At 36.5% G+C, this 16,445-nt stretch overlaps 1 protein-coding gene across 3 annotated transcripts in view; it reads left to right on the top strand.

The window, feature by feature from the left end:
- Nucleotides 1-16,445, top strand: part of LOC135218032 (ras-related and estrogen-regulated growth inhibitor-like) — a 147,798-nt gene that overhangs the window by 85,037 nt on the left and 46,316 nt on the right. For all 3 annotated transcript variants that reach the window (XM_064254185.1, XM_064254192.1, XM_064254179.1), the window contains one exon: nucleotides 7,351-7,424. In XM_064254185.1, the coding sequence (XP_064110255.1) occupies nucleotides 7,351-7,424 (74 nt within the window). The remainder of the gene's footprint in view (nucleotides 1-7,350; nucleotides 7,425-16,445) is intronic.

The raw sequence follows: 16,445 nt of genomic DNA, 5'->3' as shown, positions 1-16,445 counted from the left end.
TGCATTAAAAGGAGTACGACAACAACAACAACAACAACAACAACAACGAAGAAGAAAAGTACAACATCGTCTTATTATCATCTTCATAAAAAGACTTTCCAAGCGATAATGAGAAATACCTAAGAGGAACCTCAAAGTATAAATGACATAAATATTTTTCCACTTTATAATTTACACGCACCATCACATCACATGATATATCATCAAATCTTAAAAAAAAAAAATAAAAAAATAAAAGAGAAATAGAGAGGAAGAAAAAACATTTATGCACACGTGCACAGTCAAACATACAATATATATATATATATATATATATATATATATATATATATATATATATATATATATATATATATATATATATAGATATATATATATATATATAGATATATATATATATATATATATATATATATATATATCTATATATATATATATATATATATATATATATATATATATGTATGTGTGACCGTGTGCACGTGTGCATAAATATTTTCTTCCTCTCTATTACTTTTATTTTTTTAAGATTGATGATATATATGGCGGACAAAGAAAAAGCTAATGTAAGTTTTGCTTGGAGCGAGAGTTGAAAATGCATCTATAAATGTATTTAGGAATGTGACTCAAATGAAATAAGTGACACTATCATATGAGGATAGGGTAATGTGGTATGGTTAAAGACTACCTTTAATTTATTTTGATTGTGGAAAAAACAAAATAAAAAAAAAAAGAGGTCAAAATCTCAAGAGTTGACAATGCCTAGGGTGACATGTTAGAACATCATAAAAATGATTGTGGGGTTGGCTCGAAGGGTTAAGAGGTTGAAGAATGAAAAGACACCAGAAGTTGGCAAGATTCTAAGTGCAGTGCTGAAGTGTGGTCGTTAATGCGTTATTGGGTGGCTGACCTTAGTGAGTAAAGTTTGTTTGGTTGGGGGGAAAAACCCCAAACGAATATTTGTTACCTTGTGTACGATGACGATAACAGAGTTGACCAAGAAACATACTCAGTATACAGAGGAAAGCTTTAGGTAGGTTAGTAAAGGAAAGAGTGTGTGGATCAAGTGTTTACTATGAGTAATGTAAAAGGTGATTTATTTACGATTAGGACTTTTTATAATGAAAGTGAAGGCTTTGCTAGACTGGTTTGGTATACACTTGGCTCTGAGAAATATGTGTTTTATGTCACCATGATCAATTAACATCTTTATGGGAGGATTGATGTAATAAGTCAGTGAAAAGTCCTTGGAAGTGGGTGCCAAGTTGTGGGATAGAAAATGAGTCATGGATGGATTGTGGAATAGCTGATGTTTCTAAGTGATACAAAGATGACTGGGAATAGTGCAGAGAAACTCCAGGCATTGGTGAATGAATTTGAAAGTGTTTGTAAAAGAAGAAAACTCAAAGCGTAGGTGAGAAAGAATAAGGATAAGGCTCAATGGAAACCAGGTAGATAGATCAGTGAATGTTAACATCGATGCTGGAAGAATAGAGAAAATTGATTTTTATTGGAATATGGGGTTATACGTAATTTAAGATGGCCACATCAGAGATGACCCATGTCAAAGAATCAGAATGACCCATGTCAAAGAATATGTAGATCCTCAAAGGTAAAATGGTTAATACATATACTTGAACCAAATAGGGGTGTCTATAGAGACCCCAGTTGGAATATATGAGGGTATCACAGCTCTCCTTTAAGGAAGTAAAAAGCGGAAACTAAAATATCAATGAACTATATAAGATAGGCCAAAAAAAGAGCAAAGTCAGGATACATTAGGAGTGGTAAAATACTTAGCTAGAGTGCTTTGTGAGGTTTTGGGATAAGGAAGAAAATGAAAAATCTTACTTTAATATCCAAGAGGTAATTGTCTGAATGTAAATCAGATGAATGGTGCAGCGTGTCCACAAGGTTATTTGACATGCTGATAATAAACCTCATGTGCAGATTATCAGCCACTGTTTTATTCTTCTCTGATTTCTGGAGACATTCCCTGTTAGGGGATTCATCACTTCCACTCTAAAGTGTTACCACAGAAAATAAAAAACTTGTATCCAGCTATATTCACACATACAGATATACTTACAATCACTTTAGATTTGATCATAAGAAGTAGCCGTATGCAAAGGGTTTGAAACTTGCATTTTATAAAAACTTGCTAGAGGTCCTGCAAATTCCCTTCCTTTCCTCCACTTTTTGTAATTCAGCGCGAACCCGGTCACCAGGCCTCTTGGTTATTGGAATACAACTTAGCTTTGCTGGAATTTACTTACTATGGGACACTTTTATTGGGTGCAGGGGAGGAGAGGTTACAGCTGATTTTTATATATAAATGCAGCCAAACTCATGGCAACTTTATTGCTCGCCACCCATGCATTACCCATAGCCTTAAAAATAACGGTATGAGCTGTTGATATATTGTTACGGAGAAAGTTTAAGATGCTAAACAACTTCCAAGACCATATCCACCAACTACTAATTCTTTGACCCGATTGACAAATGCTGCAATATACAAGAAGTACAAAAAGCAGCTTTGAACGACGCAGTTGTTGACTCCAGCAAGTAAAGCTTAACATTCACCAAGCTACAGCCATGAAGTACACATGCATAAATATAAAATTCACGTAAATACGTGAATTTTAAGGTAGATGAATCTTGTTATAGTAAGTTTATGGATACCGAATAATATGAAGTAACAGTTCATGCGTAGCTACATTAACTTCGATAATTTTCAGTGTATTCAAGGCGTTACGTAGATAAGCATTAGATGAACACGGGGACAGGATGGATGGATAATATTTCTGGTTAAGGCCAAGGCACAAGGACTCAGATGGCTATTCAGTGTCAAAATGCTGTGGTTTAAAGCAAATTGTGTTCCTGTATATTACTTTGAAGACGTAGTTTTTAACTCAATAAAAAGCACCTTTCTTTACATTGATAGCAGTACAAAAAGAGTAAGAGTGACTGAAATGATGGCTCAGTTTTGAGATGGTTCGGTCAAATGGAAACATTGGAGGATGATAGGTTGATGAAAAGCGTATATAATAAGGGAGTTATTGAGAGGAATGAGGAAGGCCTAAAAAGAGATGGACAGGTGGAATAAGGCAATGGAAAGGAAGGGCCTCAACATCCAGGAGGTGAGAAAGTGAAAGATAGTGGTGAATAGTGCGGTGTTTTAGGCGGTTTCGGCTCGCTGATGGTGAATTGCTGTGTACGGGTATGAACTTGCTAGCGCCGTGGAGGTTTTCTGCATAAGGGGGTTCCTCTACGAGTCTGAAATTAATACACGAATTGTGGGAGTGGATCTTTTTACGCTTTTCTCAGGAAATATTCTCTGGTACATGAAACTGGAGACAGCTTAATTTTCAGTATGATGGACATGCACACATTAAGTGTGTGTATGTAAATATATATACTATATATATATATATATATATATATATATATATATATATATGTATATATATATATACATATATATATATATATATATATATATATACATATGTATATATATATATGTGTGTGTGTGTGTGTATATACTGCACATATAAATAAGAACATGCATGAGAGAGGGTGCTTGCATGTATTACAAATAAATGAAACTTCAGTGAGTTACAAAATGCAGTTCTTTACAAAACTCTATACAGATATGAAGTCCAAAGCCATTCACGTCAAACAAGAACGAGACGATGCATGTGGCCCTTCCTAGTGAAAAACAAAAAAACAGATTCCTTTGTTGCCCAGTTTAGATGAAATGCAATGAATTTTTCGCAGGCTATATTACGGAGAACAGGCATTACCGCTGTCACCACATCTTCAGTAAATTACGGGGAACCTTAATAAAACATGCGGAATAAATCTCTCTTAATGAGATGACATACGTTTATTAGCTGTGAATCAGCTGTGAATTCATAGCTCACTACCCTGAGATCAGCATCGTCGACGAGAGAGACTTCAAAAACGTACCGAGTCAATTCGTACTTCGGAGGAATCCTCCACGACTGCTGTCAAAACCGTACCTCATCATTTTGTACGCTGCAGATTGCGAGAGCTTTATTTTCGTTTTATGAACATCTTTGCTCAGACTGATGAAGTCTGTGAAAAACGAGGCAAGTGTCATTTACGTTTGAAACACTTGTATTACAATACTACTGGTGTTTAAGAAAGTGATATAAATGTTGACGATTTAGTATATTAGGTTTATAATATGAAGTTACTTCTTCGCATCGAATCGTAATTGAAATTTAGTAGAGTTTACCTGGCATGGTAAAAGGGGAGGCAGTTATGAAATGGAAAGGTTATAGGCATTTTGAACGCTAAAAACACAGTAGAATCAGGCCTGGACAGTTTAGAAAAGTTACAATTTTACATAATTACTATTTTATCTGAATTTTATCAGTAATGAGATTGGTGGAATTTGCTCTGTTATACCAAAGACCACAGATTTATATCAAGAGAGGACACGCATTCTCTTAAATTAAATCATTCAGTAAAGCCGAATGGAAATAAGAATAATATACCATCATAAAAACGGAAGAGAAGGACGGAGAAATTTCAAGCAAAATGCCATGACTGTATCAGTCACTTAAAAATACGCTTTCTCTACAGCCATGCTAAGGAGAAAGTATGTATTTGTTGGACACATGCAAAATGTAACATTTCTTGCAGCAGGAAGTACTCAATGCTAAATGTACACAGTATTATTAATGTTCATAAAGACGAAACTAATAAATTCACACTCACAGGCCGTCCAAGACAGGTTACGAACATTTCTTAATACTGTTGTATCCAGACACAAAAACCATAAATTAATGCATATATTAAAAGAAGTATTAGTTTTAGCAAAAGTAATGAATAAGACCAACACAAGGATAGTTAAAGCAAAGTTGATAACTATGAGGCTTTTCTACAGAAAATAAAGAAAAAACACCTGGTTAGACCCCTAACTTTCTGTACAAAATTATCAGACTGAGCCATCCCCTGTGACCGTCGTTTTTGCAACGCTACGTATTTATCTTCATCTACAAATGCGAAGATCTAAATCCAAATAATTCTAAAGGGAAAAATACAGAACCATCTACAGTGAATAAAAGCAACGGCTCCCCACCATTTCTAGTCTGGCAGAACTGGATATTCACCAATAACAAAGACCAGCCATTAGCGACTTCTGTCGCCACAAGATTGATCGCATCACATTCATTTAAGCTTTAAACTAATTCTCCTGTCTTTGTCAAGGGTGAAGACATAGTCTCTTTCTCCTCTCGGTTGGACTCCGCGTATTCGACGCCACAGCAGCAGTGTTGGACAACTGTCACTTAACCCTTTGTTTTCAAAGTAAAGATAGAGTAAATACTGATTTGTTTACAAAAATACATGCACCGATACTACTTTTGCGTATGCGTGCATGTTTTCTGTGTGAGTTTAAGTAAAAATTAAAGCTTTAGCGGTAAAAATGACTTGGACGGGACAGTGAAATAACGATCTTTCATACCTTGTGTGCATGAGCCATTTCATTGTCAAAATAGATGTCATACCTAAATTAAGATGGCACGTGGCTCTATTTAAAGTGACTTCTGCAAACACATGATAATAGTATAAATTCAACAATCATCCTTGTAAAACCTCGAACAAGAAGTATCTTAGGCGTTTTAACTTGAACGATTCATCACAAGTCTATTGAAAACATCTGATGAAAACTGGCGATGAATTATTTTGGATCTGTAAAGGTGTGTTTGTTTGTATGGTGTTTTGACGTTGCATGGAACCAGTGGTTATTCAGCAACGGGACCAACGGCTTTACGTGACTGCCGAACCCTGTCGAGAGTGAACTTCTATCACCAGAAATACACATCTCTCACTCCTCAGTGGAATGCCCGAGAATGCACCGAGGTGGCACGCCAACACTATACCGACCACACACCGAGGAGCTGTAAAGGTGTGACACCCGATCGAAGCTAGAAGAAACAGAAAGAAATCCTAAGTAAGATGGAAGCTGCATAATACCATAGCAGATGAAAGTCTACTAGACTTATCTTTTTCCACATTTACTCCAGGATGCTCTGATGTTGGCTTTTTCATTTCTTCTCGGTAAATTACCCTCATCGCATATTCATATTGATTCATCCTGAGTGAAAACATGCATAGGCACAAATATACTTATAAAGGCTACATCAGCGCCAAATAAGTACACATTACATAAACAGGAAACTTACAATACTTCTAACCACTCACAAGGCACAACCTTGAAAGTACATGAACTAGTTTAATAAGCTTTCTAAGACGATCCCGAAATACTTAACGTAAATGTATAAAAATAACTCATAAAAAAAATCACAAGCACGTGGTTCCGAAGCAAACGTCAAATTTAGAGATAAACCGAACGGAGGCAAACAAGGGAAAAAGATAAGACTCCTTTTAAATAAACCGTCCCAACGATTCACAATAAGAAATGAGACAGTGGAATTTCTTGTGGGGTGGGGGGGGGAGGGGGAGGAGGAGGAGGAGGAGGGAGGAGGAGGTGGGATCTCTTCTCGAGGGTCGAGAAGAAGAAGACGAAGAAGAAGAAGAAGAAGAAGAAGCTGGCGATGGCACAGTGGCACCTCCCTCTACCCGGTTCGTGTGCAGGGTGGTGCCAGGGTGCCAGGGTGCCAGACGGTGTCTCTCCGTTTACCTTTCGTCGCCATCCTCCTACTCCCCTTTCCACTCCACTGTCTGAATCATACACGAGGAGGGTGGGGTGTGTGTGTGTGTGTGTGTTTGCTTTTTTTTCTTTTTTATTTTACACACACTCAGTCCCTTCCCTTTCTCTCGACACCTTCGACTAAATGCTCTTTCTCTTGTCAGATACGAATGCTTCGGCATGCAGTGTTCCTAAGCTTATATATATATATATATATATATATATATATATATATATATATATATATATATATATATATATATATATAAAAGCTTAGGAACACTGCATGCCGTAGCATTCGTATCTGACAAGAGAAAGAGCATCTAGTCGAAGGTATTTATATATATATATATATATATATATATATATATATATATACTATATATAGTATATATCACTATACGTATATCTTGACAGATAAAGTTCAATTAAATATTAAACGAATATTAAATATGAAATGAATTTATGCGTTATGAAACATAGCAAGAGTTACTTCGAGGAACACACCTTTTCTTATAATTCCTCTATCATATTGATATCGAGTATTTGTATCCAGCAGCATGTCAACAACACTGATTTTTTGTGATAGAGAGATAATAAACAACGTTAACGGCCTTTGAAATATGAAATATTATTAAAATAAGTCTTTTTTTCTGTCATTTCAGAGCAAAGATACCGAAACGAGATCCTGGTCGATAATGAACCAGTATTATTCGAAATTCTAGACACCTGTAATAAGGTAAGTCGAAGTACAATTTAAAGCATATATACTCCTCAGATTGCTATTTCAGCATCAATATTCGTGGAAGGTTCTTGACGTAAGTTGAGGCCTTAACAGTACGATATAAATTATTCATAACCGTCTCAGTTTCTTTCATTTTGTAATTACTATCGTCAGTTGTATATTGTAACACAGCCTTGCAAAATGCCCCATTGACTGCTACCTCGCTTGTTCTTTTGTTTTGTGAAATCAAGTACTCCCTCCGTGATATTTCTTTCATAACCAATAAATAATCTTATACAATTCCTCTCACGTTCCTCATTTTCAAGACGTGCAATTTAAAATTCCATGTATCAGCCGCTTATCTGCTATTCTCTCGATAAGAAACTATCACCATAACACTTGGTGGTCCCCTTTTTAATCTATGAAAACCTTCTACAAAAATATCCGAAGTCTTCATCTCTTCCCTTTAACATTGTTTTCTATTTGTGATGATACCACAATCCCGCTCTTTTTGCACGAATACCAGTAAAGCAAGAGTGAATAAAAGTCCTGGAAAGCTGCTATTGTATTTGTCTCAACAGAATTGGTGTTTTACAAATCTAGTTGAAATCCAACTGCCCTCCTTGCCTCTTAGTGTATGGCTTGCCTTTGCTCCATCATAAATAATTTATTCATCAACCTGCTGTTCATCATTCATGCTTGGTCTTTTAGGTCTAAACATCCTCACAACTCAATTGGTTTGTTTGATAAGAAACTCCGTCGGCATGTAACTTTAAAACCGTTGTTTTCGTGCATCGGTTGATGATATATAGCCCACACCAGAAAATTCCAAGGTCTTAGACTGATTTACTTTTTTTTTTTTATAATGCACTGAAGTACAGTTAGTTTCCTTACTTAATACAAATTTCATTCATGTATTAATTATTTTTGTGAGGAATTTCTTAAAAGTAACTTTATCTGTTTTTCTATACATTGAAATCCATTCATACTGTTTTCTTCTATTCTGTGGAAACTTGTTCTGCGTGTTTATGGCCTTCTTGGTTGTTTTATAGGAGTCTGAAAACACTATGAATGTAATCATAATAATAATAATAATAATAATAATAATAATAATAATAATAATAATAATAATAATAATAATAATAATAATAATAATAATAATAATGATAATAACATATTGTTCACCCTTTCTGTATAATGATGCATCCTTTTAAAACCTCTTAAACTCTCTAAATCTACTCAAGATTCAAAAGTCCATCATCAAAATTTAAGCATTCTCAGTAACTTCTTAGCTCATTTATTTCTATTTACCTTCCTTATCCTCTGGTTTGCCTTGCTTGCACTGCAATCTTCTCTTCAAGCTCAAGCGTAAGCAGCCATTTTTCACTCCCACAATCTCTTTGCCTTCACCCAAAAATCTGCAAATTGACAAGCTCTTTCTAACACCTGTCACCAGACAAACATTTTGCTTAAACACTTTTTGCAGCCCCCCTATCCTAACACGCTGTGCAGCACATGTTAAGTATGCAAATGATTAAATAAGCTTCATGCATTTAACAGAAGGGGTGTGTTGGAGCGTTTGTAGGCTCGCATGCGTACACCTGATCTTGGAAAAACTTTGCAGTCAATATTGAGGAGCTACAACGAAATGTTATTTCAACATTGTTGTTTGCCGTTCTCACAGCTTTTATTACAGAAAAAAAAGAGGTCAGAAATGGAAAACATTTGAAGTTACATTTTAGGGCTCAACTGTCATAAACAAAGGGAAACCATGAAATAATGAGAATTCGTGCATTTTAGTACCATTTTGGGAAACTATGAAATAATGTGAATTCGTACATTTTAATACCCCTTTCCCCTTCTTTCTTCGTAATTACTTACACATGATTTACATAACACACAAAATTCCTTAGTTATCAAAAGTATTTTCCATTTTATTTTTCATACTTCAATAGGACTTACAGGATGACAAAGAAAAGTATGATTGATGTCAAAAAATGAGCTTTCGCTGTTGATATTAGTGTTGCTGACAGTGATGCTGTTGTGTGAAAAAACTAGTAACCTAATTCAACCGATTAACAATGAATGTTTTATACACAGTATTGACTCTACTGGACACTGCGCAATTATACTTATTTATATCACCTATGTAGACCAGGCCGCATATTCCCGAACTGTAGCAGAGTACCGTACCTTCCCTGAAACAGCGGGACGCCATATCTTAAAAACCAACCATAGAATCTTCTTGAAAATAATCTCATTATGTTTCCCACATCCAAATTACCAGAGCAGATAGAGCTGAATTCAACCTAAACAAACCTAACCTAACCTAAACAAGGGGCATGACAAAAAAACCGGAACTGGTGCAATGCGCCGGTCCTGGTTCTCTATAACGCTGAGTCAGATACAAAGAAATGATAAATGTCAAGTTTTCTCTGTACAGATAAGAGGGGGGGGGGGGGGGGGGCGGTTAAAAAGTATCTGTTACTTTTCTAAAGATATAAACTTCCGTAAATTTTTTTTGGTGAAAAATTTTTCAGCATAGCCAGGGATCTCAATCGACGCTACGAAACTGGGTGGCTGAGAAAATAGAAATAATTATATACACAATATCATGATTATAAGTCGACTTGAATGAAGGAGACTTAAGAGTATTGGGTATTAAAGAGATTGATGTAATTTATCATCAGCAAAATGATAGAGATCGATGCAATTTATCATTATCAAAATCGAAGAAAAAAGAAAAAACAAAGTAAAAAATGCTCCGAAGTTTCTTCAGTAAAATCGAGTTTTCTGTACAGTGTATAATGCTGTGTGAAACTTTCAGCCACTGGCCATGAAATTCTCAGCCGGGACCCATGACATTTTTAAGCAACGGCCCGGTGGTGGCCTGTGTTCGTTGGCACTTATCGCGGTGTCAGATACACGATCATGACTGACTTTAACCTTAAACAAAATAAATTAAAACTATGGAGGCTAGAGGGCTGCAATTTGGTACGTTTGATGATTGGAGGGTGGATGATCAACATACCAATTTGCAGCCCTCTAGCCCTAGTAGTTTTCCAGATCTGAGAGCGGACAGAAAAAGTGCAGACGGACAGACAAATAGCCACCTCAATATTGTTCTTTTACAGAAAACTAAAATGAAATTGACCCTGTGATCTCACGTATGCGACATCTACCAGCCACGCAATCCCTACCATTTGTGCTTCAGGCAGCGACCTTTTTTCGCCGGAATCGTGACTGACTGACTGACACGGGATATCACGAACGTCAGCGTTGACATCCTTTAGGCTCCAGGAGCTGTTGATGTAACCACAGGGTGCCGTTAACCGGCCCCTTTAATTGACCACAAATGTGCGATCATGTACCTTGGGATATCTGGCGCTGAAACGTAAATAAGGGAGCAGTTCTGAATCACGCTCATCACAGGCTGCCGAACACCAAAGAAAATGAGACTACCGTTGCTTCTGCAGCTGCTGTCATTACCCATTATTAATATTATTAATTTTGCTTTGCTCCTACTTCTACTATTATTGCTAATAATAATGATATAATAATAAACCTGACAATATATGAGTCTCAAAATTCTTTAGCAGATTAGATGGAAAATAAGTACAAACGGAAACATACCCGTGGCCTCCAATGACGCGGGTATTCAAAACATTCTCGGCTTAAACAGATTGAGAACGGAAACTTCTTTGGTTTGGCTACATTAATTTTCTACAACCAATTATATGAGAATAACCTAGAACTCGACTGTCAGAACTTATTACACTGCGAGTGAATCCATTTGAAAGTTAACAAGTGCAAGCCAAATCTCAAAGCGAGCATAAATTAAGGTTTTACTATGATTAGGCATCCGCTAAAGATGGCATGATACCCAAGGAAATCCAAGAGGACATAGTCAGTGCATCTGGTACCGACTCTCCTTCCTGTTTCACCAACTGGGTTGCCGAATTCCACAGACAGGACACAAAACAACCCTTGGACAGGATATCCAAAAACATCAACAACAAACAGGTTTACCGCATTCATCCTACGGTTCAATGACATGCATGCCTGTTTAACATATTACCAAGACCCTGGTTATCAATAATGACCCAATGTACACTATTTCAATTGACATCTTGACACTGCACACACACAACATCAGAACATGTGCGGAGCACAGTCGAAACTTCAAAAACAATTGACTTGTTCCGTGGGTGATCCAGCCAATTTCTAGATTTATAACGGTAGCCCAAGAGTAAACATCGGTTGCCACCTCAACTAGAGACGAAGACTCAGAGGAAGCAATGGAAACACCATGGCTCTCTATCAACCAAATTTTCAAATAATCGGTGTCTATCGGCATAGCGATGGCTTCTGTATTTAGGGAAGGGGTAAATCATTAGTGGAAGTGGCGTCCAGTACTGATTAACAAGCGCTAAACGTAGCTGACAAGATATTACCTTGTCTGCTACTCGAACAAAGAATTTTACTGGCGAAATAACGAACAGTTAAAATCAGTGCAAGCAATGTTTACGAAAAATTTTGTAACTTTAGGAAATAAGTAATTACCGAATTGAAAAATAAGTTAATTTTTACAAGATTCCTGCGGCTAAAAGTGCACATAATATTCTACTTCTCCGGACCTTGACTGCACCAAAAGTGATACTTAGAACTAATGTACATGTACACTTTTAAATCATATGAAATGGATGATTTCTGCGTTCTTCCACAAAAAACAAAAAAAAAAAACGTTCCCTTAATAAATGCATAGAGGCCATGTCACATTCACAAACTATTGAGAGACAACTTTCCTCCACCATAAATCTTATGTAAGTTGTAATAACATTCACCTCTTCCCATCTTAGGGAACGCGTCATTATACCATGCTTAAAAACTGATGCATGACACCTACTGACTTCTGCTGCTTCTTCAGCCCAATGAACCTCTACGTGAAGCAACCAATTAAAATTACGTTTAAAGGCAGCTGACTGGTTAAACGCTGACTTTAATTAATGGATCTATTCATAAATTGATGACCGGTTAGCTATAAAGTACATCCAATATAAAAAAAAATGAAATAAAATTACCACATATCCTACATAAACGTGGTCTTAAACAGGTCCTATAGTCCATGTTTGTGACGCTGAGTGAATTATGAAGGGATATGATGTATCGCTTTTCACTCGCGTTAATAAAAGTGAGGGGAGAGAGAGATTCGGCAAAAGGGTTAACTAAATTGGAGGTGGGAGAGACAGTAAAAAAATGGCTTTAGGAATGTCAAGAACGAATACTTAACCAGTGGGCTCAGAATTTTACAGTGACAGGATACGACGATGCAGGAAATGAGAGAGAGAGAGAGAGAGGGGTTACTATATTGGATTTTTTTCGCAATACCGTGCCACAGAGGTAATGCTGTAAACATATTTCAAGAAACACCATCAATCAGCGCAGGAACACTTATAATGTAAAAGAAAGACTCATGAGCATTATTTATGAACCCCAACGATAGGTAGGAATTAGGAACACTGCCACCCCAGTCACTGCGTTGCACGAAAACGCGATCCTTTCAAAAAGAACGGGACAGCAAAATGAGCTCTTAAGATATGTGGAAAAAAAAAATTAATATTTAAGAACCAAAAGAATTAGCACTCAGGAATGCATGCATTCAAGTAAATATGAGTATGAGTTAAAATGAACTCCTTTATTTTTTTTTGGAAAAGTTGAGTAATTAGGCGTATCACAGATAGGTTAAAAAGAAAGATGGGGAAACATTTATTTACGAGTCTCTCTCTTTCTATCTCTCTCTCTCCCCCGTGCGCACACACAAACGAACGAAAAACTATTAGGACCTGGTGCGAATTAAATTTCGAATAATTTTCTTAAAACCTATAGAAAGTATTTTGTCTCTTGAAATACTATAAAATATAAAAAAAGAGAAAGGTTCCCATCGAAAGTTTGCGCTCTAAGGTGCCACTAAAAACTAGCAATCTACTTACAACAGCATAAAAATCATAAGCGACAACAAACTGCTTCCTAAAAGGAGGAGGAAATTTAACCGCTGTGAGTATCATCACACCAAAGAAATATAGGTGTGCGAGAGAAAGCACTGGGTCTCCCTTATCAGCGTGTTCATCATCGCAGAAATAATGCATAAAACTCTTGATGGTCACATCTTTCTTCCGCTTCCTTAATATTGCAGGCTTCTCGCCAAGTATTCGGTGCAAATGCATCATGTAAAATGAACATGCCCATTCTACTGCCATTTCCTATCTGTCTGGGAGCATCGAATACGTAACACTGAACAAACAAATAATAGTTTCCAACACTCTTCTTTGTCTCGTCCTGTCTTCCTTTGCTCCAGCGTCATGAAAGTCACAATAAGAACCATATAAAGTTTTTTCTTTTAATTAAACTGAAGTATACTTAGTAAAAACAAAGATCAGGGACAAGGTACTGCCAATAAGATATTACATCGAGCCCTATCCTTGGATCGAAATGTAGACAAGTTCTATTTAAGATCTTGCGTGCTCTACCATAAAGGCTGGAGAGAGAGAGAGAGAGAGAGAGAGAGAGAGAGAGAGAGAGAGAGAGAGAGAGAGAGAGAGTAAATGGTTCATTACCAGTCTTAATGAGTTCCCTTTCATATGAGATGGAATTAGACCAAATGACAGGAATGTCAGGAAATGATGCAAATGATTCGAGTCAATAAAAAAAAGACATAAACCAATTTATTTATACTTGGGGGTTAGGAGAAAATAAACACTCCTGAGGGGAAGTTCTGCAATATACTAAATATGACACTTATCTAATTTACACGATGAGAGGGGTTTCTGGTTGTTTGGAATAACAATAGAAATACTTCAAATCACAAGTGTCCTTTGTACAATAACACAGCAGCAAGAATAATAATAATAATAATAATAATAATAATAATAATAATAATAATAATAATAATAATAATAATAGAAACCATACTAATTTTATGGTCTAAACTCCTACTACTGTTAAACTGTCAGTTATGAATTAATATCAATATAACCACCACTTTTCCCTCCTTCACTGTTCCCATTTTAACAATTCAAATTATTGTTTATTTTTCTTACGCTTCCTCATATTTCTGGTTGTTTTACTTGATTTTTTTCTTATCTTATTATCATTATTTATTATTCTTATAAATGCACTGCTAATTTTTGTCCTCGTTATCACCAGGAACAATGAACGCTGCACCACGACTCTTAAAGATATTTCCCCTGTTCGTCTATTTCTTGCCCCACCAGTCATTACTCTAAAATTCGCCAAGTGATTTGAATGTAAAATTATAACATCGTTCAAAATATTTCTATAACCGACGCTTGTATAAACTTCAGAAGAGTTACGTAAATATTATTAACAATTCGTCTTCTGTTTTAATGACTGTAAATGTCCACATATGATACAGCTGTAACCTATGATGGGTGCCTGGCAGCGTGAGCAGCCAATCACGGTAAGTTTCAAGGTATCAACTACGGATATTTATCGTCGGGTCCAAAAATCTAGGCTATAGTGTCAAAAATTTACCATAGTGTGAAAGGTGCCAAGTAAAATTTAGATAATATAAGGCATAATACGAAATAGTATATATTTTTATATAAACGAAGATATGCGGTCGAAATACAAAGGGTCTTACGAAAGAGTAGGTGTCGTTAGTTCAATTTACCTGGCCTAAATTTTCTGGTAAAGACTGTTTTCATTTATGAACAAAGAATACCTTCTGGTGTATGCAACATTACTACACACACAAAAAATCTATTGTAAACTTTACAAACACAGAGACAAAGAGTGCAGCATCCACTATCAAAAACTAATCTCGAGATCTGTCTGAACAGAATATAAATCTAAGATGACAGTAGAATGGGGTAGGCAAAACTGAGGTGACGTGCAAGAGCAGCGAAGCGAAATACACTGTTGCGTGCCTGATCCAGTTCTGTAAGATATAACTGATAGAGTAACAACTCAAACAAAAACAACACGGAAATTAATGCTGTTTTCAGGATGTCGTTTGCTATTCCCCTAGAGACGCCTTTGATGCATGGGCTTCTCTTAGCATGCATGCATATAAATATATACTAGCTGACCAAACCGGAGCTGCCCGGATAATCTCTGAATGACAACCGATAAACTCTCCTTCTCTCTCTCTCCTGCTAAGATAGTTGCTTTAGTTACATTGCTCAGCATTTGTGATATTTTACATTTCAACACTTCTAGCCCCCAATGCCTATTGGGGCTGAACTTTGACTTGAGGGGCATCGGGAGTGTTTCTATTTACCCAAGCAACCTCAAAAACTATGGATTAGACACTAATATCTGAAGTTTTTGGTTATTTTTAAATGTCACCACCTTCTCACGGCCCCCTTCCTATCAGGGCTGAACTTGGACTTAAAGGGCATTGAGAGTGTCCTTATTCATCTCAGTGACCTCAAAAACTATGGATTACACACTAATATCTGATTTTTTTATTGTTATATATAACCACCTTCCCATCCCTTTTCACCCCCCTTTCCTATTGGGGCTGAACTTGGATTTAAAGGGCTTTGGGAGCATTACTATTCACCTCAGCAACCTTGAAAACTATGGATTAGACATCATTATCTGTCATTTTCAATGATTTTTACTTCTCAGTCCCTTCTCTTCCCCCTCCATATGGGGGCTGAACTTGGAATTAAAGAGCATCGGAAGGGTCGCTGTTCTTCCCAGTGACCTCGAAAACTATGGATTTGACACTGATATCTGTAGTTTTCTGTAATTTTTATGTCAACCCTGTCCCTCCCCTTCTCACCCACCTCCTGATTACTGCTGAACTTGGTCTTAAAGGGCATCAGGCATGTTGCTATTCTTCTCAGCGACCTTGACAACTATGGAGTAGACACAAATATCTGTTGTTTTCAGTAATTTTTACATTTCAACCCCTTCCCATAACTGCCCTTTACCCAACCAATGGTCCGATTCTAATTCTGTTTTTACCATGAGCTTCCAGGTTTGATATTGACTTATATTTAAAATCCT

The sequence above is a fragment of the Macrobrachium nipponense genome, chromosome 19 (assembly GCF_015104395.2).
Source record: "Macrobrachium nipponense isolate FS-2020 chromosome 19, ASM1510439v2, whole genome shotgun sequence".
Lineage (NCBI taxonomy): Eukaryota > Metazoa > Arthropoda > Malacostraca > Decapoda > Palaemonidae > Macrobrachium > Macrobrachium nipponense.
This window is presented reverse-complemented; position numbering and strand designations above follow the sequence as displayed.